The following is a 26,690-nucleotide window of genomic DNA, read 5'->3' as shown; positions in this document are numbered from 1 at the left end:
ATTGATTGTAAATGTAAATAAAATATTTCGATAATGAAAAAATAAATTGTGTTTAATCCATTTAAAGCAATATTTTCGTTAAAAAAATGAAAAAAAAAAACTTATCATCGTCAACACCAAAATGCACGTTTGTGTATATTTATTTATCAAATTGTAAATCAACATTTTGCTGTGGTTTAAATCCACTACAAGCTATTAGCCATGGTACCGCATGAGTGAAGAGAGCGGTTCAAATAATATTTCCAACATATGCATTATCCTCCCATAAAATATGCTGAGCTTGTATTCTGTTTCATTTAATATAATATTATCAGATTTTCCACTCTGTTTCTCTTTTAAAGGTAAGGTAAGGTTCACGTGTATTGCATTTGCATGAAAATATTTGCAAATTATTGTGTGCGACAATAGAGAGAATACTCGTTTGCATTGTTGATAACTTATCTTCTTATTGCATTGAAAGAACAATGGGAAATATTATTTTAAATTTATTCGGAACTAAACTTCATTTGTCTATTAAAAATATGACATTATTTAATACGAAAAAATTATTGCCGAGCCAACATTTATACCCTCGTAACATAATTAATTATTTTAGTAAATTATTCATTTTATGGATAATATCTATCCCATGGATAAAAACTACTATTAAGTAAAATTTTATTAGTCGTGACTTTTATATTAATTATTTATATTATTAATACGAGACTATTCAATAATATTTTTTTAATATGCCGTTCCAGCATATATATTTTCTTTCCGCTGAACAAGTAAACGTAATTATGTAATGTATATTATTGCATTTAATGTAAGGAAGTGTTTCACCTACTTACAAAATTTATTTTATTTAAATTAACAGTAAACGTTGTGATAGTTTTTATATTGTTATGTTCACATTCGATTGCAAAAGATTCTGTAATTGTATTATGCGAAAAGTTGTTAGGAGTATATCATCGCCATGAGCATCATTTCAGCCATAGGTTGTCTACTGCTTGACACCTTGCCATAGATTTGTAACGAGACAAGTTGTATGTGGCCTATATGGAGCGTCATCTAACGACCTTTACAAGGTCATCTGTCCACCTTGTGGGCGGTGGTCTCATCCAAATGAAACAATTATTTTGTGAAATAAAAATAAATAATGATATAAATATAAATGCAAGGAAAAATGTAAATACTACATCTAAATTTTATCAATAGTACGACAGTTGCATTTCATTACAGGAGAAAATTTTTAGTGATAATATGTAAATGGTTACTGTAAACGTTGATTGTCATAAATGTTATATTGCTTCCTGTTGAACGTTTTTAAACATTAACAAAACATCCCCAGTGTAAATCCATCTTAAGAGCAGGCACGTGTAACCTTATAGTCCAGATGTTTTCCTGTTAACAATTACTTTAATTAAATCTGCTTGTTCAATCAGTGCTTATTCCAACTCGCTTACAATGTGTCGGGCCAGTCGTTTCATATGTAATTTATATCTGTGTTTATCTTAAACGAATAACTTGTAACTAGGGTAATTACTGGGCCAATGCAAAGTACGATTTTATATTCAAGATTTTATAGTTAAGAAGCTGGTGCGTATCGATATATTCATGTAAACGTCTTTCTTCATACCTTAAAGAATAAATTACAAAAGACAAGAGTTAATTTTGAGTAATTTTGATCATGAAACAAGAAATAACTTTTTCATGCGTTTTATCAAATTTTCCGTACTATAAGTCGATACCGAGATAATATAAATAAAAGTCCTCGGGTACTTTAAATGCTTGTTCATGCGAGTATAATAAAAAATAAGCACAGGTGACCTGATGTTTGATTAGTACTATAATTCCGCCGCAACTTAGCTCAACAAGTGATACATACAGGGCGACTAAGACTTTTGAAATTTATTTTAAATATACTTTATTTCATATTGCTTAAAAATGATCTTATATAAATAATGTTATATACATAATCTTTAATCCCCTGAAGACTTTTTGGTATAATATTTAAAGGCACAATTTAAAAGCTATATTATTTAAAAGAATCTCGAAAGAATATCGAATATTCGTTCAATTTATCTTTTCTTACATTTTCCTTTAGGTTAAAGGGAAGATCTACGGAAAGAATAAATGAAGTTGGGAAATTAACGAAAACCAAACTTTTCTTTTGTCATAAAAACCAAAGAGTTAATTAAAAACATATTTCTAACTGCCAAACGCTAGACTTCAATCAAAACAAAAAAAATGGACGATTAAATGACATAAGAAATATCGTGTATATGAACTTCCTTATTGTCAATACTTATAATCACATTATTACTAACCAAGCACACAAAGCAGAAAAATTAGTTTTAATATGTTAAGTTGTCGTTTTTATTAAAACACTAGTAATGCCCGCGACGTCGTTCATTAATGGATGGATTTAACAAAAAAATTTAAACTATTTAGTTTTTTTTTTGTTTATCTATTTTTCTGAAATATAAGAAGTCTAAGTTGCTCCAGTACATCAGCTACTTGCCATTATAAGTCCCGCCAAAATCGGTCCAGATATATTTCAAAGATTAGCCGGAACAAACAGACAAACACACAAAATTTAAAAAAATGTAATCTTGGTATTAGGTATTACATAAAATTTACGTAAAAATCTGTTATTTAAACGTTATAAACAGACACTAGAATTTTATTTATTTGTATAGTAATCAGTAAATGATAACTCTTTGGTTATTCTTACTAATTATGTAATATTCTATATAAAACTTTAACACGCCAATAGCTTTTGGTGGAGCGAAGCTTGTTGGGGCGGATAGTTTGGAATAATTTTTATGATATCTAACGCGGGGTTAATCATTGCGTGATTCTCTGATTCTCAGAAGAAACTTATGTTCCACGAGTGGAAATATTACAAGACCAATAACAATTACGGGCAAATTATGTACTAATAAGGATAAAGTTTATCAGTAATGTGACTAGGAAAAAAATATGTTGAATCAAATAATGAGATTTTGATCTTAATAGCTCATAATATCACCTTGGAAACGCTGAACGCAATCCGCATTCAACCAGTCTTATTAGATACCCATAGAGGTGACTTGTGTCCATTTGTGGGCGTCTTGCGCCTGAAATTATGATGAACCTCAATTGTACTTTGTTAAAACACTCCAAAGGAATTATTTTAAAAGTTACAAGATCGTAAACCAAGTGAAACACGCCGAGACAACTAATAAAGACATATAATTTTAATTCCAATTTTTATTACACATTAGAAGACTAAAAAAATTTAATAAAAAAGCTTTCAACGGCTTTGTTAGAAGAAAATAATGCAAATCGATACACTGTTATGCGGGCTTTATTAATTTTTCACTTATGTGCGATAACATTGTTTTGTTTTTTATTTTAGAATTACGACGGTAGCAATGGCCTGAGATCACATGAGACGTCGACATTTTTTATTTAATAAAAACTAAAAGTTTCTCAGCCCATTCTTTTAATAGATGTACAAGCGATAGCATAATTTAAAGGTTGTGTCAAGGTTTATTTTGGCAGTTAAAAGATGCCAAGACTCTTAACGAGTTGAAGTAAGAAATATTTAATTGCTATTTGGATAAAATAGCAGACGTAAAATGTAGGTTTTATATTATTACGTAAGTCTTCTCATCTTGCAATTCATAAAAGTTTGCCGTGTTTATGTTAAGAAGTAGACACTTCTGTAAAGTATTAAAAGTTATTTGACTGATAACTATACAAGCTGGTAAAGTTAGACGACACTCTACACCAGCTCATGCGAAACTATAGACTTCCAACATTGTTGCTTTTGTTTACTTGCCTATTAATAACTCTTTGGAGGCACTTCGATAATTTCTCAGAGAAAATAACTTATAGCAAGCGCGCATCGAAATCTTGGAGCGTTCATCATAGATGAAGCTAACTTATAACAACTATAATTTTTTTTTAAATTTGTAAAATACGTGGACGGCAGACGGCATTATTATTGATTTTGGATTATTGTACAAAATAATCTTATTTTACACTTTTATTAAAATGTTTTGTACCTTAAATATATTGCATAGCCCAATATGTTTTAAATACGCATCTTGAATCTTTTTAGGGAAAATGTTGGGTACGATTTTTTTTAAACAATATTACATCACAGAATTCTTTATATATACATTACATGTTCGTAAAATGTTCGAATGGAGCTTTCTCACTTCACAATTTTCCACTTTATAAGCTTTGAATAATATTATTTTTAAAAATCATACTTAACATTTTCTCCTAAAAGGGTGATACAGATTCGTTGGAGATATAAAGAAGTAGGCAACATAGGCATTACCGCTGTTTCTCTACAATTACATAGAAAGTAGAACTCCCATACTTGAGAACCCGGTCACGACTTGGCAAGCGCTTGTAAGAAAAGCAAATCGTCTTTAAATGACGGGTTACTAATAAAACATTTCTTTAGATTGTATCACTACAATAATAAAAGTTTATGTTTACAACCACTGATGGACTAAATTTTTTTAAAATAAATAAAACTGGGTTACCAAGGGTGTTGTTAAGAGTAAATCGAAAAGAACTTGACCACGGTTGCATTTTTTTTTAAATTTCGTGAACGCTAGTAGACATTTCTTATCGTGAGAAAAATCACAGAAATTGAGAAGAAAATAAAAAAAATAGTACTATAACAATAATATAACAGTATTCAAACACAAATAGCGCACTATTGATATTAAGCACTTTTACTATGAAAATATAATCACGTTATTAATAAAGTGCTGCTGTGAAATTGAAAATTAAGTATTAGGAGTAATCGTTCTTAATTACACCGCTACTTTGATGAATAAATAGGTGATAACTTTAAAAACATATTTTATTTATATAATTATTTGAACTCCGTTATTATTGTGGTCTACACATTGCTTATGTAAGATCTATTCTACGATATAAACGAATGGAATGAAAAAAGGAAAATTCTTGAAAGAAGAATTCTGAAAAGAAGAAGGAAAAAATTGTAAGAATTAAGTAAGTTTATATTGTCGTACTATTTTACCTGTAATGTTCCCTCTATTGATTCATAATCCTCTTCTTAGACAGGGAAAGGGGACGTAATCCCACACTTGGCCCCCCCCCGGTGTGAATCGTTGGATTTTTGCTATTAGACGGGGAAAATACTTCGCTATATAAAACACACATTTTATCATTGGGATTCGAAATTAGAAACTTAAGACTTAATCTTCAACAAAGAGGCTCAAGGAATTATTATTTTAAGAAAATGATGATTTGAAGAAATTTAGCTATTTATAAATATGTTTAACATGCATACACACTAACTTTATAAATTTCTTTTAATTAAACTTTCGCGCAAGACCCTGGAGGCAGGCCTTTTTCAACCAGTCCTGTTGGATATTTAATGAAGAGGCTTCTGTCCAGCGGTTGATGTGCTACGACTATTAAATGTATGTGAAGATGAATGATGATGCTTTGTCGCTGTCATCGTCATTTTCGTAAACACTCACTACAAGGCACAGGCCTACTCCAGGGATATAAATTGGGGGGATATACCGTTATCCGCACGCCTGGCAGGCGAGTTGAGGATCACAATGCAGTACGCAGAGATCAGTGCTGTCTATCCTCTGGAAACTTGTTTGTGAGCAGTGACAATTGATTAGCTACTATTTTATAGCGATTATCTTTGATACTTTGAATCTTATTTTTTATCATTAGCTAGTGTTGTTAGGCCTTTGGTATTTACCGCTTTATAAGGTATGAGATACCAGAGCACTGGATGCAGAAGCTTTGTGACTCCAGGTCGATATATTTCTGTTTCACCTGATTAGTTTAGCGTGATTCTCCTCCGTGCACCTGGCTCTATCTAAATTGTGCTTGCCTTTTATACAACCGGGTTAAAAACTTGCATTAAAATAAAAAAAAAAGTTGTTGCACAGTTACGTGTACACGTACTAACTAACTTTAATCACGGAAACGAATTATGCGTCCAAAGTAGGAAACGCCTTGTTACCGTTCTGAATCCTCATAATTCACGGAGACGTTATCTGGCGCCACGTCGGACACCTTTCAATAGAGTGCTAACAATGGCAGCTTTGAATTTATTTCCACTCATTAGCAATGTTTCATCATCATCGTCATCAACATTTCAGCTGTAGGATGTCCGCTGTTCAAAATAGGCCTTCACCTTAGATTTACAATAAGACCGACAGAGGTAGTTTAACGAATCTTAATACAAACGCTCTTTTCAACAAGTTCCTCGGGCAGAGTAGTAAGCCATAAGTATAATAGGTTTTCAGTCCGTCGATTTTTATATCAAGTCTCGTCAATATCTTCAGGAAAAATAATTGCTGATCTACACAATAACATTAAAAATTCGGAAAGTTATATTTACAACAAAATTTAATTAAAACAGAAACAAAAATTACGTAATTATAAATAAAATTCAATGTATCTGTTAGCAATATTGGTTGCAAAAACGTCGAAAGTTGGAAATGTTCTTTGTTTTAGAGGGAAATGGGTAACTTCATATAAATCTCTCGTTAACGCAGTCAGAATTTGGTTGCCGGTTGCACAATGGTTAATTATGATATATTTTAGTAGACTCATACTTGAACTGTATAATTTAATTAATGTTATTGAAGCTAATATGATGTTTTGCATTAATTAAGGATTATATTTGTTTGTACTGAAATTTAAATTGTAAATAACATTTGGGTTTCTATTCGATATTTTAATGTTTTAGTTATATTAAACTACGAATACATTCTTTAATATTTATTTTAAAATTATTTTCAATTACATGCTTTTAATTATTATTTTTAAAGCGAAACTTCGATTTTTGAACACAATTAATTTCTGTGTTTATAAATTTTGAGTAGGAAAGTTTGAAAGTATTTATATCTCATTATTTATATATAATGTATTTTTCTCATTATTATACTCTAAAGTATTCATTAGTAAAAAAGTATTTATATCTCAATTTGTATTTTTGAAGACGTTGAGGAGCCGTAATGACTGCTTAAGAATGTTTTATTTAATTTTCTTGCTAAAAACTCTATAACGTGCTGTGTTTTTCTCAATTATTCGTACTTGAAATAAATATTTTCCATTGCCTCCGTATTATTCTGAGAGGCTTCATTAGAAAATTTAATCTCCTCGACGTTTTTATTAGCTTCTTCTTTTTCAACACAAAATGTACATTTGATAGCAATGCTGAGTGAGATTCATTGAACTGTTATGACATCTTAATACGGACAGTATCCTAATTTGGTGGCATTAACTCTTGAAAATATACATAAATACTCAGAGAAAATATCAGTCGACTGAGGAACCATAATTTATCTTTTTAAAGAGCATAATGAAAAATTTTTCTCATTGTAAACTTTATTCGACGAAATATAATATTAAATTAACAAATTTAATAAAATTTAATTAAAATCATTTCATCACTGTTGCCTTGTGGGATTAGTACCATTGTCTGAGTTTGTAGTATGGCTTTTTTTCATTAAATCTCCCGACAATATCCAATTGTCAAAATTATCAGAACGTATCGCGAATGACTAAATGAATATTTCGTAAAGTAATAGTGATGGTTTCACATAAAAGAGAGAGAGAGAGAGTTTGTCATAAATATCAGTACCGAGCACAGCCTTTGCCTTAGGTGGTTGAGCGATTGTAAGCGTGCAATTGAAAATTACAGTGAGAAAATATGTTTTATTCTACATATACGTTTTCGTTTATAAAAAGATTTAATATTTTGCAACTTTCTATTTTTGAATTATTGTAAATCACAGTACTAAACGCATTTTTTTGATTGAATACTTGATGAATATTTTTTTTTATTTTTGTTACAGCGGGGATCCGGAATACGTAGCAAGGAATTACAACATGCGCGATAAGTGAGTGAATTTTTATTTCAATGTAATTGCAATGCGATTTCACAAATAACAAGATGTATTAGGAGGAGCGTAGACAATAGCCATCAGACGTTTGCTCATTTCGTTAGCGAACTAAAAATAATGCTTATATCTAACACTACTAACATTGTTTTATTTTCAGATAAGCTTGAAGGAAAATCACAACATCGTAACATAATCGTATTTAATTATATATGACTGACTTTTATTTTAGAATGTGTTACAGAGTATAAATATTTCTTTATAAGTTTTATCTTTTAAAATTTGATGCACAGCCAATGATAATAACCAACATTTACAAAATAAATTAGTAAAGAATATTCATTGCTTTGTTTTAAATAAAAAAAAACATCAATTATGTGAATTATTAAAAAGTAGCAGATTCAGTGAATACGGCAACAAATCGAAAATACTGCAACATGAACTCAATATCATCGCGATTCGTTTATTATCCCATAATTATTATCGATTGATTTTTAATCCTTTGTAATGGGAATTAAGATAAAACCTACAGAGTATACGGAACCGTACGGAAAGTGCGCAGTTTTATTTCAAATGTATTTTGTATATTACGAATAATGCATACAAACCTAGAAACAAAAGATAATAAGATATGCTTTAGTGCACACCAATAGGTAAAGGGTTCAGAGAATCAATCTCGTCTAAGACGGTTCTTACAATGTACATGATAATTATTTAATGCATTTACTATTAGAAGTTTAAGATACTTGCCTGCGTCAGTATTTTGTATACAATCGGAGCAGAAGTAAAAACCACCTTAAAAGTTAGTGGTAAAAAAAAATGTTGTAATTTTGATCGAGGTATATTAATTTAAATTTAGAAACAAATACATTAAATGTAATATGTAGTAGTAACGTTGAATGGCGCTCACTTAAAATGTAGTAATTGACGCGTATCATGTTTTCAGTTTTTTTTTTAATTTTTCCCTCGCAACAATAAAACTCTGGCAGAGTTTCAACTGAGCTATTGCTAGCCACCGCGTCATCTATTTGAATATATAATTTTATTTATATTTTGATCTCAGATATCATTAATCCTTCTCAATTGATTTTATATTGAAAATATATTTAATAACAATACCTAGAGCACCGGTGACATGCTCACGATTCAGAGATAGAATTTATTTTATTTCAAATCAAAAGATCAAAAGCTTGAGCTACTGCCGATGCATAACTTGAAAGCTTGTCTGGAAGTAACTAAAATATTTCACATACAAAAATATTACTATTGAAATTACCAGTACTACTTGAAATTGTTTAAGTAGGGTTTAATTTCTGAAATAACGTAACATTATCGAGTTATTTTTATATTTTCAAGATCGTGCCAGACTATAAATTACTGACGAAAATTCGGAATGCCACACGATAGGTATTAACCGCGACTATTTATATAGAGCAGGTGAATGGAGTGTTTGTAGATTGTTTTCTTGGGATGCAGGTCAAAATAATAAAAAAAATAGAACTCACGGACTCTTACTACACTATCGCTCATTCATTATAATAATTAAAAGACAAAACATCCTTTTCTTTTGAAAGATTTTAATTTATAACCAATCTATACAGTCTTTCAAAAACAATTGGACAGATTGATATATTTATATCTATTGGTTACACAAATTATATATTTCTTCTTCTTTTAATTTAGTTTATCACAGTTGAGAAACGTGATTCCCACGATTGGACTTTCTATATAAATGACATATTAATTTATATGTTAATATACACTAATTGATCCGGACAAGTTCGTTTGGATTAACAGTCAATAAAGTTAATTTTTCACATTGATAAAATTATATTAACTGCTGAATATCAATCTTTTTTATACTCACTATCCTATTCCGGCTATTGACAAACATAAAAACGATAAAATATGAAACTATCCGGAAGGTCTCAAATTGTAAATGTACCATATACATTTACCATATACCAAACATAAATATATATCATTCCGTAACTGTAGAGTGATTATGTATACGTTCATGGTATTGACTTGTCTTATTATCTGGGCCGTCGCTCATTTCATGGACAATCGGCAATTAATTAACTAACTAATCGTATTAAACAACATTATGGAAGGCTATATATATAAGCTAACAATATACTAGTTTATGTTACAAGCTAATCTTTGCTAACACCTTGAGTTCAATTAACCATTTTGCATTCTACTTTCATAGTTTGTCATATAAACCCAGTGAACTGAAAGAAAAAATATTTAAATCTAATCAAATCAAAACTATAAACGAACGGTTGCTTCCTTCACATAGATTTTATAGTATTGCCTTAATAGAAATCGCTGTTTATTGACTCATTAATGAAATAAAAAAAGAGTTTTGATACATTTACAGGCGTATTTAAATTTATTAAAGCATTGCTTTGAAATATTTCCCATGCAAATATTTAGATTTGTAATATGTTCTTATAATATTTATATAAAAAATTTCAATGTAAATACCGAACAATAATTGATTTTAAAGTGAGTGTTCATGAAACTTTTTTCTTGTCAGATCATAAATCAAATACAGGACATTAATTTATAAAATAAAGTAATATAATGTCATTTATGGTATATTATTTTAAGAAATAAATTCACATATAACAATGGAAACTTGGAACCTTGCGATTGTTAAATGAACTGAGTTTAATGATTTTAATGTAAGTTTGCTTTCATGGATTGTGTAATACGTTGTAATAAGTTGTGCAAGTCACATGGTTCACTGCGCCGGTGAGGCGTGAAGATCTATTAGAAAGTTTAAAATGGACATAGCAAGAAAAGAGTATGTAGCAACTTGTTTATGAAAAAGTTATATAGTGTATAGTAACTTGTTTACTTATTCATTATAAATAAACAAGTTTCTATATACGCTTCGCGTGGCCCGTATAATATCCTTATTTTGCAATTGAAATTTTAGTATTATACTAATACCTTTACTTATCGCTAACGGTTAGTGTGTGACTCCCCTTTCTGTGTGAAAACCAACTTCTTTGGGTTAACCAGTATTTCCAAACTTTAAAACCAAAAGATCGGTACAATAATCGATATTGCGTTGCCTGCATCCGGAGACTTTGAAACGGATATCTCTACCAAATTTCATGTCTCTGACCCTTATCGTGCCAGATATAGCTTGATGAGTCAGTGCATACAAAGATAAAAATCACTAGTATAAATACATCTTCTATTTTTATATTTATTCAAGCTTTAAAATCTTTAATAGTACAAGTAAACAGCGAAGAGAAATAAGTTTTATAAATGACATTCTTTTGCATAAGTGCCTATATATTATCATCAAGTAGTAGATCTCAGTTTATACCACATTATCGTGTTGATTATGATTCTCTTATATTATTAAATGTGAAGTGTTAGTTAATGGTTGCACAGACTTATTAAGAGTAGAGGCCACTAGGGCAAATCATGAACTGATGGCGGGTCGGCCGCCAGAAGTATTGGTAATTAAATTTTTTTATTCTGGAATAGAATTCAATATTTTTCGAATGTACAAGAGTGTAATTTTTGCTGTCGACGGGCCATCAGTATTCGACCGGTCTGTGCATCCATGTGTTAGATTATTAAAAAAAAACAAAAGTAACAACTTTTGTTTCGGAAATCAAATTTTTATTATCGGCACACGAACCGGAGAATTTTTAAATATACAAAACACACAAACAAAGGCAATATATTTTAAAGTGAACCCATTACTAAGTATTAAAAATTCAAACAATGAAATTATATTTATTACAATGTATGTATCATAATTATTTTGTTATTCAGTAACAGCATTTCATAATTTTGTTCAATAAATTTTATTTAATCAACGTACATTTTCAATTTAACTACCGGACAGTACAAAATAACCTAACAATGAAATACAGTAGTGTATAAAATAATTGTTTTTAACAAACTTACGTAACGAAGATAATTATTCATATAAATTAATTACACTACTACACAAACTAATGTACTTAATATTTTGCGGTACCTGCGTTCAGAAGAGTTAGGCAATTTTTTTCAAATTTAGAACAATATCAGAAATAAAAGATAAAACTGCACAAGTGAATAAAATTAAAGAATAAGACTCTGTAATTTTGAAAATTAAGACTAACAAATGATGAATTCATGGGGTCCTATACAAATTATATACATATTGTGGGGCTAAATGACTCTCAGCAGCGATATCAGATAATTATAAATTAAAAAAAAACCTCAGTATATTATACAGGAATTTGACATCTTCAATTTTGTTTTAAATAACGTTAATTGTATTATGATAATAATTACAATTTTAGTAAATGAATTTTTAATTATATTATTTGACATTTACATAAATATCAGAAGTGAAGAGATCTGTATCCGAACTAAAGTAACCGACTTAACCCAACAGATTAACAAGTTGAAGCGCAAGGGGCAAGCCACCTGTTGCGCAGAAGAGATAGACGCTAAAAGAGGCCACGGAACGGCATTCTCAAACTTTCACTAGGCAAAGGGAACATTCCCGTCAATTTTCAAGTTAATATTATGGCTCTCTATATATCTCTTATATGTATATAGATGGATAAAATATGTTTATTATATTTTTACCTTACACTTTGTTTCATTTAATTCAAAGCATTATTAAAAGGTTCCAGTGGTGATAAATACAGGCAATGTCACCGCACTTACCCACATTTGCATACCAACTCATTATAATTGAATGTGAGCGTGTGTACAGGTGAGCAGACAGATTCCTAACAAGGCTTATTGTTAAGGCAAACAAATCGCGTCACGTTCTGCGGTCGTACATTCGTAGTTTTCCTCACTCGAGAATTTCCTAAATTAATTAAAAATCTAACTACGTCACTCGGCCGGCAGGAAATCCCCATATTATTCTTCTTCTATACTTACAATTCAAGTGATTAACTTATTCAATAAATCAGAGGAATTAATAATAAATTAGAACTGAGTAAATACTGTAATAATAAGACACGAGACTTTACATTGGAAACAGTTTATAACGGTTATATATAGTATATAGTTTATACATACATCTGTTTTTATTTGTTTATTTATTTTTACAATTTATTTATACAAGTGTAACTTACGACGTCCCAATGAAGGTCGTCGGAAGACGCTGAATAAAAGCCGCTTCAAATAAATTGAAAATCTTTCGGACATGTATGGCAATTGACGACCTGCGACTAAATTGACGAGATGATGATGTTGATGTTGATGTTCACGTTATTTAATATCATCGAACAGATTATTAGAATATATTTTAACTATTTTCATGTACCAATATCCGTAAATTATTCCAAATAGGATTTTTAAATAGTAACCGCTAAAAGGGTTAGGTTCAAGTTCAAGAATGCGTTTTTAACTTTTTCAATCATTCCATGGCAATGTTTGCTTGTTCGTTCACATGTCCTTCGTGTTTAAGTCAGAGCGATGAAGGAGGTTAGGATGACAATAATGTAAGTTAAAGCATTCATATATTTACATTATTTATTTCAACGGAGAAGTCTTTTTTGGTACTGGAGACTATATATTTAATTATAAGCGGGATAAACATAATTTTAATTAAAATCAGAAGCAGGGATCCCTTTGATGAGATTATTTCAGCTGTTGTTTATATTTTAACATTGCAGAGACAATTCTTAATTTCCAATTCTTTTCACAATACAATCATAAACATCAAGCCGTATCACTTTGTTTAAACAGAGGGATTGTCAATAACCACTTTATTATTCCTCATCATAACAAATAAATAATAATACGTGCAATCTTAATGACAATGCGCGCATAGGTACGTTTTTATATGGTAGCTAACATTAGCGACTTCAATTTTCTTGATATTCAACCTTTTTATGAAAAACAAATAAAGTGAATAGACAATTATCAAAGAACTAAATTAAAACGATTATTTTTTTAAATAACCGTGAAAAGTTGTCACTTATGGTGGGCCTTATAAGAAGGATCAAGGTCACCCCAGAGAGCAATGCTCGGAGTTTCAAAAGAATTAGAAATTAAGAGATCTGCAGAAGAATCAAGTTCACCAACATAGCTCTAAGCTGAGGTGGCAGTAGGTGCAAAGCGCTTCAGCAGCGACGTTGGCGTGGGTAAGCACCCTACCAGTTGCACCGACGACTTGGTTAAGGTTGTGTTTTTGTTGTGGCCTCTATATACTGTATATAGAATATATACAGTATATAGAGGTAATACTGTATATATATGTATGTATACTGGTAATATTGTATATATAATATATAAAGAAGAAAAAGAAGCACAGTAAAAATGCAAATAGGGATCGGGATTTTTTTTCAGTCCATATTAAATTAAATTATCAATCATATACACATAGTTATATTGTAAATAAAATGTAATTATTTAATATGTAATTAATAATACTAAATTTTTGGGCATCGAAAAAGTGGATGTATGGCGACGGCGGGGCTGTAACTCATGCGCTGGTCCGATTAGATTCAAATCACGCTCGCTGTCACAGTAGTCCAAAAGATCGGCGTAAATACTCTCTTCTGAAGATCGGTACGGTTGGAGTAACATAGTACGTGACAATCTTTCTAAAAGGGATACGACGGAGTGAAAATTAATAATAACTATATCATCTTAAAGAAATGAGATAAAGTGTTTTACTGACAACACGCTTTTATGCTCGTTCTATTTTTGAATTATTTCTATAAACAAATGAATTCTCCACTCAACTGGCTCCATTGACAAAAACAATCGACTTTCAAATAGTCGTATGTAGTTAACGAACAAAGTGAAACCGGTTGCGGTCTTGGCGCGTTTTATATTCAAGACGGTTTGAACAAATAACCGTACAGTGATGACGAGAACCGTGGCCTATAGCGGCCGCAATAGAACAACCGAATGAGCAAAAACAAAGGTTGCCTCATACGGTACTATTTTGTCTTCTAACATTTACATACACTTTCATTAGATGTGAGCTATTTATAATCCATACTCTACAGTTCAATACGCTACTATATTTTTTTTTATAATTTTTTGTAATGTATTTTATAAATAGATTGTTTATAGTTGTAACAGCTTTAATAGAAATAACTTACCACATTTACTATGAACTAAAAAAGGGAAGGTCTTATCAGAAAGCAATGGTTTGATATAGAATAAATAACGGAATGCTATAAGAAAAAGCGTTTTAAAATTCGGATTATTACATATATCACATTAGTTATATTATTTATAATCTGTTCCTGCATATTTTGTACAAAAAAGTTAGGCTTGTCAAATTCCAATAAAGTTTCACAATGATCACACGGTGAACGGAAATAAGTTCAGAAGCTTTAAAGCTTTTGCTCCTATAACCAATCATCCCGTATAATTTAAAATGATTACAACTTTTACTTTAAATATCCGATACATACTTATGTAAATAAAAAACATTATTACAAAATTTTGAAAAGCTCGAGAATGGCTTGATTAATTCGGCTATTTTTTTTTCGTCTAGACACGATAATGGAAGAGAAAAAACGGGCAGAAAGTAATAAAATGAACATTTTTATTTTTAAATACAATCCAAAGAGTAAATTAAAACAACTTTCTAGCTGTCAAATATTAGAGGTAATTAAACCCAAAAAAAAATTATAAAGAAAAAAGCATTATAAAGAAATTATACAAGTCTTGCAGTGTAAGCAAGATAATATTTATGTTACGTAATGATTGTTTGTTATTAAAAAAAATATATATAAAATTGTTCTGCAATACGTATTATTAGTATCACTGGCGGAAGAAATAGTATTTAAAAAGCCACTATGGTGTGAAAGTTTTCTAAAATAATCTTTGATTTTATGAGGACCGGAATATCTAACGGGTCTGACCGGTTTTTCTTAATCGTAAAGAATAGTTTAACAGGACGCATCATAAAGAGATAACAAACATCTAAATGTCATTGACCCCAGTGATGGTGGCAACATCCTGAATCAAGTCGCACTTGACATACCGTTAACTGCCATGGCGTAGACACACATATGGACAAATAATATGTTAGTGTGACGACTGCACTCTCGGCATCAAACATCTCAACTTCCTCGAGTAGCGATATTACTAAGTTTTTAAATCATGTTCAGTACCAACTTTGTTTGCCTCCTTTGTAACTCCCTTTGACAGCTTCCAAATGTAATTCTCAACTGTGATTAAAAATGCTCCTATTTTTGTATTATAATAGTGAAAACGGAAACGTGATATCGTCAAATCATATTCAAACAGCTAAATATGCTATTTAATTTCACTGCAGTAATTATCTGAAATACATGGGTAGATTTAGATTTTCAATGGCAATTTCTTTAATGTATGTATTTAATATATGTTTGTAAATATGAAACTCTTGGACGGTTTCGCCGATAGTGTAATTTTTTAAATTTTTTCCTTAAGACACAAGGAAGTTTGTGGTTATAAGAAAAAAAGGGTAATGATAATACGCTTTCATAATAATAAAAACAACACAGTTTTCGCTGCAAAAACCACAAAGAATACTATGATAAAATTTTACATTTTAGGTCAATGTAATGTAAAAAACTCTTGTAAAGATGTAATCAAACCAGAAATTTAAAATAAATGATCAAATTACTATGTTAAGTTTTGCGGCATATGAATTAGAAAACAATTAATACAAAATATTTAAGGTAATCGTTGTATATTACTAAAATACCTAAAATGATTACCTAGAAGTACGTTTTGTTTCGTTATTTATACTATTAGATTACTACAGTCTAGTAAGAAAGAAATCTTTTGCCATTGTTATCTTTAACTATTACAATCAATTTAAGTGTGTTTATTAGAAACAGAGATGAAATTCTAAAATAATTATAAATATTCGCAACTTGATAAACATATGCATTTAATAGTTATAACACTCTTTAAGTCGACGAATTAAATTCATTGGCTAATCTGACCATTACAATGCCGTTGTAATATTTATTAAAATATTGCTCTTGGGTTCTTCTTGAATGTTTGTTCATTACTAAGGGTCGTGTCCGTCTTGAAATGTCTTGACGGAAACGATGACGATATATTTATTCTTGGGTATCGTTTATTTTTCACTAAATTGAATTAAAAAAATAAGCGGAAATTGGACTCTTCTGGCCTTCTTCTTCTCGTGTCGTGCACAAATGGTCTATATATTATATAGTATGATTCTATTTTAATAATTGTATGAGTAAATAAATGAATACACAAGAGATAAAAGAAAGCGTCACAGATGCCTTAACAACGAAGTAAAGTTATTTTTTTAAGAACAACGTAACCACTTCTCGAACAAAAACCTTTAACATTTGTAACGTTGAGAATTACGTAATTTGCTCCGAAAACTTTTATGAACTGAGGTAATAAAGTTATATCATAATTTGTAACACTGCCCGTTTACTGCTCCGGATTAAGGGTCATCGCTCGGTACCAGTTCCGTTGGTCCAGGTCAGTGTTGCCATCATAAAGTTTTAACGTCTGAGAAAGTTATATGACCAGGTTTCGCGCGGAAACGTTAAGCAAAGATTGAAAGAAAGACGATGAGCAATGCATTGTTAAAGTTGTACTGTGTGAAACATGCTGTATTTGTAAATATTGAATGTTCTAATACTAAGCTATTCCTTCCTGGCGAGATGTCTTTGGACTGGTTGACTTAATAAAATAATTGTGTTCATTGAAGTTGATTGATATTCAAAACGGTAATGTTTTTATTTCTTACATATTAACTTGGTTGAATTAACTATAATTGCCTACGCAATCGATCTAACTAAAAACTTCGTTTTTTATCGATGTATGCATCAATAACAAAAAATACTAAATTGAGGCAAAACTCTAAAGCGATTTTGAAGTATGTGATAATCAAAAAAAAAAACGGCAGCGAAATAAATAACGAATAAAAATTATAAATAAAAGTATTTCGCAACAATGACATTAAAAAGTACACGATCTTGTTTTAATGTTTCCAGGCAATTTGTTAGTTACGACACATCGAAAGTGTTCATTCCAGTATCCGCGGGTCCATAAACGGTGTTATAAAGCCGTACACTTTTAACTTTGCAATTACCCTTTGAGATTAAAGTAACAATCTAATATTATTGAAAATAAAAAATAATGTAATACTTTTAAAACCTATCGTCCTAAAATATCATTTCTTTTAGCTGTGTTTAAAAAATGTTATACACGAGAAATGACTTCAATGTTATTTATTTAACAATAACTAGCGTAAAGCATTAAAAATTGCTCAAAAACCGTTGTTAATTTTACATACTAAATCTAATTCACTTGCAATAGTCTATTAAACGCAGCATTGATTTATCGAGCAAGAAGTTAAATTGTGCATAATTGCAAGTTCAGTCAGTTTGTGGCATCGAAGAAAGTGACATTCGTTTATCAAGCGTCCAGGGTAGCCCTTCCTTACTTAGCCTCGGGTGGAGTTTATTGACCTTGGAGACAATGAACTTGGGTCACACCGGTCCGATGTGCCCGAAAAAATACCAGCCGTTGCATAACCAACGGATTGTGTCCAAATCTCTAAATATAAATAATTATAATCAATAAAGATTAATATTACAGAATTTTTCAAAAATATTGATGTTTCCATAACAAACGAAATACAAAATCATTTTAGTTTTATGCATTATGTAAGTGTAGATATCGTGCGCAGTAGGTTACATGACAAAACTACATTTCGTATTGTTACGGGCGACTGAATAGATGTATTGTTTATTATCAGATGTACACCTTATTCGTCTTTTATTAGTTTAAAAAATTGATGACTACACTAACCTACGCTCATCCTCATTATTTTTTTTTGCAACATAATGTCAATACTTGAGATAAGTTAGTTTATATTAATGTAAAGTGCATTGTGAAGTCTAATACATACATTCGACATAATAACTGATTGTTAATAGTTTTCACAATAGCTTTGTTCCGCTCATTTACTCCGACTTGCGTCGCAATTTTTAAAGTGTAGGCAGATGGCGTGATTTATAAATATTTTGTTTTACATGTTTTAAATAATCGTACGATTAAAAATTACTTAATAACTATTTTAGACGTGTTAATTGTAATATCAATAGTTCGTTTATTCTATGCAATAATTGTTTACCTGGTTAGAAAATCTGACACGGGCAAGATAATTTAAAATGATTTTGATTACAGCCTGGTCCTAAGCACCTTTATCAATTGGTGTTCTAAAGATTTGAAGCATATCCAAAGGTGTAAAATAGTTTTAAAATACCTTTCTTTTACTTATCTTTTTCTTCTTTATATTACCATGTGGTCTTTAATATCATAAGCTAATGAAGAAAATATGTGAAGTATGACGTATCACACGCAACGATTTTAACAATAGATCGTTACTTGTTATCGTTATTGGAATTATAAACGAGCAACAAGTTATTTGAAGCTGTATTATAAGTAAAATAGCGAACGTTAATATCTTTAGCAAAACTATTAACTTTACTAAGCCATGAAAAGTTGAAAGCACTCGATTGAAATTAAAGGATTTTAGATTCGATTTTTCTGATTATTAGTGTCTGTTTATGTCAATAAAATTTGTTTTCATCCCATGCTCTCCCTGAAGCGATGCGGAAGAGGTCGATGTGTCGTATCAACTACATCCACCCAGACGTGTACCGTCCAAAAAATCGAACTATCCGTCACCTATTGATGAAATTGAGACAGCTTTCGCGTGCAGGGCGGGATCGAGGTATTGCATCATAAGCATGAAAATATAAATGTTCATTTATGATTTGGTCCTCCATATGTCTGTTGAATGCGCTCTTAATTTTGTATTTTTAAATTCCTTGTACCACCCGTCTTTTGCATTTTTATAGTGCCTTCTCTCTTTTTATTTTGTAAAAAATTGCTGAGATTCCTTAAAGGTGATTTAAATTAGTTTACATTGTTTGTTCTTCATTACTTTACAGCATTTTTAGTCTTATTTGTTTTACTTTTGACATCTCATCGTTCTTTTCTATAATAGCTAAACTAGTGCAAAATGTGTGATATTATTATTTTATCTTTTTTTGGATTGTTACATTGAATGGTTTTATCATATTGATACTTTGCATTTTCCATTTTATAAACTATAAGAAAGTTCAAAACAGTTTAAGTCCTTAATTATATCAAAGGATTACCTGCGTTGCACACGTTCTTTTTTTCTTTTTTGTGCATAAATTTCTAAAGGCTTATTATTTTCTTTGCATCATACAGTTGGATTATTTCCATTACTATTTCATTGTTTTATCTCATATCACTTTTATTAGTAGACATTTAAATTTATAAAGATTACTAACGAACTTTATTTTTTAAATGCTCCACCATGTAGCCAGCAGGAGGATTTTGATACCATCGTCGAAATGAGTCCTGAGATAAAAAGCATATGTAGGAAGAGCCGATTTTCGCCTAAGAGAGATGAAATAGCCGCAATCTCAAGGCGAGGATGGAATACGAGGTGATCATCAAAACATTTTAAAATTAATTTTTAAAGCAGGCATATCTATTTATTTGTGCTGGTTTTTTTTACTATAATTTCTTCGTGACATATTTCTTTCTATCATTGGTATTGTGTTGTCTTCAACTGCAACAATATTCAATTGTCAACATTCTGCATTATTTTACATTAAATATTCTGTAGAATCATTTATTTGTACTTTACAGAATGTTCAAGCTTTTGGAAAAAAGAGATTTTTAGGAAATGATTTGAATATCTCATTTTCATTGAAGGGCCACCACATAAATCTTATGAAAATATATAAAGTCAATTTTTATACAAAAATATCAATAGACCCATACCACTTTAAATTTCAATATAGACGTGTCGGTAAAATACATATATTTGTCTTTTAAAGTCAACTTAAGAAAATTATATCACCCTCTACACATTTGTGTGAGTTAACCGAGTTGTCAAGGACCCGTCACGGTTTACCAATCCTTAGCTTACCGGCTCTTTGGTTTTTGTCGCGTTTAAGAAGTTCAATGTCAATAGTTAAGAAGTTTCAATGTTATTAAATCATATTTTTATGAAGTCTATAAAATAATTGATGTCTAATTTTCATGGCGTAGAAAGAAATACTACAATTTTTTTTTTATATTTGTTTAACAAAAAATATGATTATAAAACTCTTTCATACAAATTCGGTTAAGCACATAACTGATGAAATAGCATGCTTCTGATATGACTTATTTTTCGCTAATTTAATAATTGAAGTTATCTTTTATTTATACATAAATTGTTGTTTGACATGCTAACCCAAAGTGCATGGGACGACTTATATGATGATCCAATAAATCTGCCTGAAACCATAACGCCGTACTTCCGTGAAGGTAGACCGAACTACCCCATATATACTACAAATAGCGCTGTTGGCTATACCCATAATCTGAGGTGAATATTCATGCATGAATACTATACTAAATGTTTATTACTCCTAAAGAGAATTACGTTTTCTTCCTCTTATCCTTTTTTATGAGTCTGTATTTACGGTGTACGGTACAGCTTATAATGCATTGAAATATATGTGCAATTAGCAATAACAAAATATGAAAGTATAAAGTTTAATGCAATTACACATTAATTTCACTGTGTATCCTCTATCTGTTCCACGCATATATTTTCGATCTGATTACTTTTGTAGTTCCCTTGATTTCACTTAGTGGAATTTTGTGTAACGATATTACATTTATTTTTTTCCGAATTAATCTTTGTAATTTGTTATTTTTGAGCTTTCGTTTTTGTTTAAACTGAACCACTATAGTTTATTTTTTAAGATTTCTTAGAAAATGCCCAAAAAATATAGTGGTTGGTTGTAAGGCGTTTTCTTTTCCTTTCAGGGATCTTTATTCTTTTTTTTTTGTAATAAGCCTCTTATGTATTTTTATGTGAATATGTTGCCGGGTGAAGATTAAAACTTCAATGTCATAAGATAATATAATTTATCTAAATTACAAAGCGAAGGAGTTTCTGGTTACGCCATTGTATGTCTAAGATTTAAATTTTCTTTTGCATCTTCGTCTGGGATTTAAGCAATATCTGACCATGATTAATCTCAATATGAATGAATATGCTTAATAATTGGTATCAACTGTATGTATTTTATTTTTATATGCTTTTAAAGGCTCGGTAAAGTTTGGGAAAGATTGCTTCAAGATATATGGTGTTATATTTTATTTAAGAAACTTAACAACTTTTATATTCATTCATAGTGGAGAATGTCGCAAAAATGTGTCTTTCTAAAACATACACATCGACTGCTAGACCAAAAGCGAGATTATCTTGTTAGTATAGAGTATTTAAAAACTTATTTTATTATATATTATAAATATATTTAGGTGTAACTTATAGTGGGATAAAAAGGCAGCAATTAATTAAGTGACGTAAATAAATATGTTATATAAATAAACCGTTTAAAGAATTTTTCCGGTTTAATATCAATTTGTTTTTAATCAGCACTGCTTGAGTTATTCTTAATACTGAATGCTATAATGACTCGGCAGATCTATTATGTTATTAATTACAAGCAGAATGTTTTATTTTAAACCGTATCATTTTTCTCATCATACTCGTATATATATTTGAAAATGATCGGCTTAATATAACAAACCGCTATTCGTGTAAAGGCCGTCACTATGATTTTTCATTTCGTCAGTGTTGGTTGAAAATTAAATATTTTATCAAAAATTTATTTACTAATGATCTTAATTCTTTTTTATTTTGCTTATCTTATTTTGATTAGTTACTTATAATTATGTAATATGCTAAAGGTTTCTTTTTAATTGTATGTTAAAAGCTATCAATATTGTAACTGTTTAGAAATAGAGTTTTGTTTTTCAAAATGAAATTTTTCTATAATTATTATTATGGAAAAACTGCATCGGTGTACACATATTTACATTTCGTTATTTTAAATTTCAGTCTATATGTAGTGTACCTTGCACAATTATATTAACATTTTAAATTTACCATCTTGAAAAGTTAAGTGATCTTAGATGGCAGAATTTAATTTGTTTTGCTACAAAAGTTCGTTTTCTAGTTTTTTAATATATATAGAAATGTTTATGTGATATTTAAATTATTATTTTAATCGCAAACATTTGGAAGACAATCGCCCATTGGTTGTGGCCTCTTTTTGAAAAATTTTCAGGAATGAAACTATCTTTCGCTTAATGCAAATAGCTAATTACTTAAAATATTATTATTTTTTAAAAACGCACACTTATGAAGCCGTAAGAGGAGTTATGACGCCGAACGTGGACTATATTATCCAGAAATTGAATGGCGTAGTGCAGCAAGCTATTCCACCTCTAGCGAAGACGGAGATAACCTGCGTAGAAGCAATACCAGGTATTGCATATAAGTAAAAACAAATCACTATTGACACGGGACCTTACTGTTTTTTTTTTGTAAGGCCCTTGATTCGTCTTATCTCATTGATTTCGTTTATTTTTAAATTTTTTATATTGAAAATTTTTAATAAAAAGAAAATTTTGATGTTATTAACTATTGCGTACATGCATGCTATATTCAGTTACACTTAAAATTTTGTACTTTTCCTTTACATGAGAATACATAGTTATGAAGATTACGTTGCAATAGAAGGAAAGCATTTTGTATAAATTAAATTTCTCACGATCTTTGTCGATGAATAATATATGAAAGTTTTCCTCAGCGTTGAAGTGTAATAATTTAATACAATCGTTAATACAATAATTTAATGTATAAAAGTACACAATTGCCAAAACTTTCATTGCAAGCAATTTTAGCTAAATTAACCTGATGCTGTTTTTGACGATTATTTTAAGTAAATTAAAATATTATTTTTCATTACTTCTCGTCTATGTAGCCTACAGCTGGTGAACAAGTTTTGTAAGGTACACAAAAACGATAAACCATCTGTACTGCGACGAGCCAACACCTTGAATAGAGTAATCGCCGAAAAAAAACCGGTGCCTAGACCAGAGCTCAGGAGGTACTAAACATATATAAAGTTTACTATTTTTAGATAAACTATTTAATTTCGCCATAATACATTTGTCACGTCTTTTCACAATGTCTTCATCTATGTGTACTCATTGTATTACTCATTATTTTATTTTTTTTACATAGCGTTATTGGTTATATGAGTAAAAGCTTTGAAAGGGTATATACAGGTCATTTGCCATTAATTTAATGCGCAGTAGAATCCTATCCAAAAATCAATGGTAACAGCATTTATAAATAATGTGATAATAATATAGTAAAGAAAGAGTTCTCAAAATTCGGAATATTACATATCAAAATAAAATTGTAGTTTACCCCGTCTCAGTGTACTGCCAGAAGTTATTGTCCCATCGCATTAAGAATAATTTGTTTCATCATAATTATCATTTTATTAAGGTTTATGAGCTACACATTTACACTTTTAAAGCTTTTACTCATATAACCTATAAACATGAGCACAATCAAATTTAGAATTTTTGTTTCCACTCAAATTTAATAAAATAATTCTCCAATGCACGGTGGGAAATTGTAAAATATTTTTGTACTCGAGTACATTGTTTCTTTGTTCGAATATTTGTAAAAATTGAATGACCACTACAAGTTTATCTGCGAAAACGAACCACTAAAAATAATGTAATATTCTTTTGTTGTACTCCTTGTTGTAATTATTATAGCATTTGTGCTTACTTTTACTTTCTATCTTTAGAATTAAGTAACAACAAGAAAAGAAAGAAAATCAAAGTTATTAAGTAAATTAACTTAATCCTTTTGGTAAAGCGATCGAAAGTTTAATAGCGACCATATCACATGTTATAAGCATAATTTAACTTAAATTTTGTAAAGTGTGGGTGTGAATAAAAATTTCTGTTTCACTACACGCTTACATAAGGAGCCGCCGGAACCTCTCCAAAGCGTCAACAAATATAACTAAAAATGGGTACTCTGTTGGGGAGCAAAGCTCAACGGGCGTAGAAGATGCGAGGTATTGAACAAGAAAAATTACTAAAAAAATTAATAATGTGAATTTTTCCTACACCGATTGGCTGTCTACTACTGTCGTTCGCAATATGCGAGATATTCTATGAATCACCGTCAAACCAAAATCGGGTGGAAGGGTAAGTAGTGGCTAACAGTAAATGTTTTAAAATAATATTATGCGGCGTGCATAATGGCTATAAATCAAAATACTGATTTCTGTTTTTTTTTTATCATTTTGTGATCATTGGGTTTTGGCTTGGCGTTGGTTTATGGGACGGTCATAAGTTATTCAAAATTAAAAAAAAAAACAAATTATAACAAAACAAAATTAAAAATAAAATTCTGTAAAGAGTGTAGTTAATAACGGAAGAGGTGCTTTGGAATAAATTGTTTAAATCCTTGGATTTGTCGATAAGAAAGCCCGCGACACGTTTTATTATTTTACAAAAATTAAGGTAATAAGAATACAGTCACAGTCAAGGTTGGTTAGATAAATAACTGATGACATGACCTTCTTCTGATATTACCTACATCATATATTTTATTGATTCAATAATTACATATTTTTAATGTACATTTTTATTTTCCCATGCTTACCAACAAATTTGGTCAAAAGGGTGTTACCCAGTTTTCGTAATGGTAATGGTCTCAACGGTACGCAGAAAAACACAAGGTTAATAAGATCATATATTAATTGATGTTTATAATTGTTGTCGTACGTTAGTTTGTGAAGTTTATTTTTCATTTTCTATCTCTTCTATGCATATCTTCTCGATATGATTTTCTTTTGCAATTTTCCAGTTTTCACTTTTGGTGAACGTTTACAGTTGTATTAAACTTGTGAAATTTTCGATGCAGTTTGTTTTTGTGCTTGCCTGAACATGTCACTTTGCCGTAAAATTTTCTTCGTATTGTGTCTGGTAAAGTTGAGGTAATATTTAAAAGGCTCAGTTTTTCTTTACATTTAAGTTTTACTTTGGTTGGAAAGTTTTTTGCTTTTATGATCCTTGTTATTCATGGATGTATGTTCATACAAGTCTCGATGTAATGTATTTTTTGCTGAGCGAAAACGAGAACTTCAATGTTGTAAAATTACTTGTAATTTGTTTGCGATAGTGTGCGAAGGAGTTTCCGTTTTCGTAACTGTCTAAGATCCAAATTAAAGCAGTGCCTGCCCATGACTATTCCTTTCAACTGTGGTTATTTTTATTTTCTTACAGTTTTGAAGGTTCGTAATACTTTGAGGAAGACCTTTTTAAGCTTTATGACGTATTATTTTGTTATTAAAACTACTTCAAAATGGCAAACATTTTTAAAAAATGCAACTAAAGGCTTAAAAAAAGGTTTTTTATAAAATCCTTTTTGCCTAAAGTTACAGAGACCTAGACTAGACCCGATGCGTGATGGCTTGCAGTACATCGATGTATAATTTCAGGACAGTTTTGAAAATTACCGTAGTAACAAAAACGAATTAACACAGCTATCGGACGATTTCTTTCCCTTCTTACAAATTTATAACACTTACAAACCACACCCTCACCACGCTAAAAAATCTTAACAAAAAATTACGTAAATTAAAAATTTTCAAGATTATTTGTTTAAATATGCGTTAAATTTTGAAATATAATTAAATAAGTATTTAATATCTTTCAAAATACTTTTTGTGGAAAAAAATCTAACTAAGAATTAAACTTACTCCGACATTGTATGTTTTTGGCTATTTAATAAAATTACATCAATTTTTTATTATAATATATATAAGTGTTATTTTTATTTCATCTTATTAAGGAATTTAGATCAATTTTTTTTAAATATTTGTGTACATTAAC

At 30.0% G+C, this 26,690-nt stretch overlaps 1 protein-coding gene across 1 annotated transcript in view; it reads left to right on the top strand.

Moving 5' to 3' along the window:
- Nep2 (Neprilysin 2) overlaps positions 1 to 26,690 on the top strand; it is a 63,339-nt gene that overhangs the window by 12,997 nt on the left and 23,652 nt on the right. The window contains exon 2 of the mRNA XM_068768846.1: positions 7,845 to 7,889. Within this exon, the coding sequence (XP_068624947.1) occupies positions 7,845 to 7,889 (45 nt within the window). The remainder of the gene's footprint in view (positions 1 to 7,844; positions 7,890 to 26,690) is intronic.

Source organism: Battus philenor, unplaced genomic scaffold, assembly GCF_028537555.1.
Source record: "Battus philenor isolate CCGP_79_NKW_IND1 unplaced genomic scaffold, ilBatPhil1.0.hap1 SCAF_1, whole genome shotgun sequence".
Classification (NCBI taxonomy): domain Eukaryota; kingdom Metazoa; phylum Arthropoda; class Insecta; order Lepidoptera; family Papilionidae; genus Battus; species Battus philenor.
The sequence above is the reverse complement of the archived record's forward strand: the minus strand, read 5'-3'. Positions and strand labels throughout refer to the sequence as shown.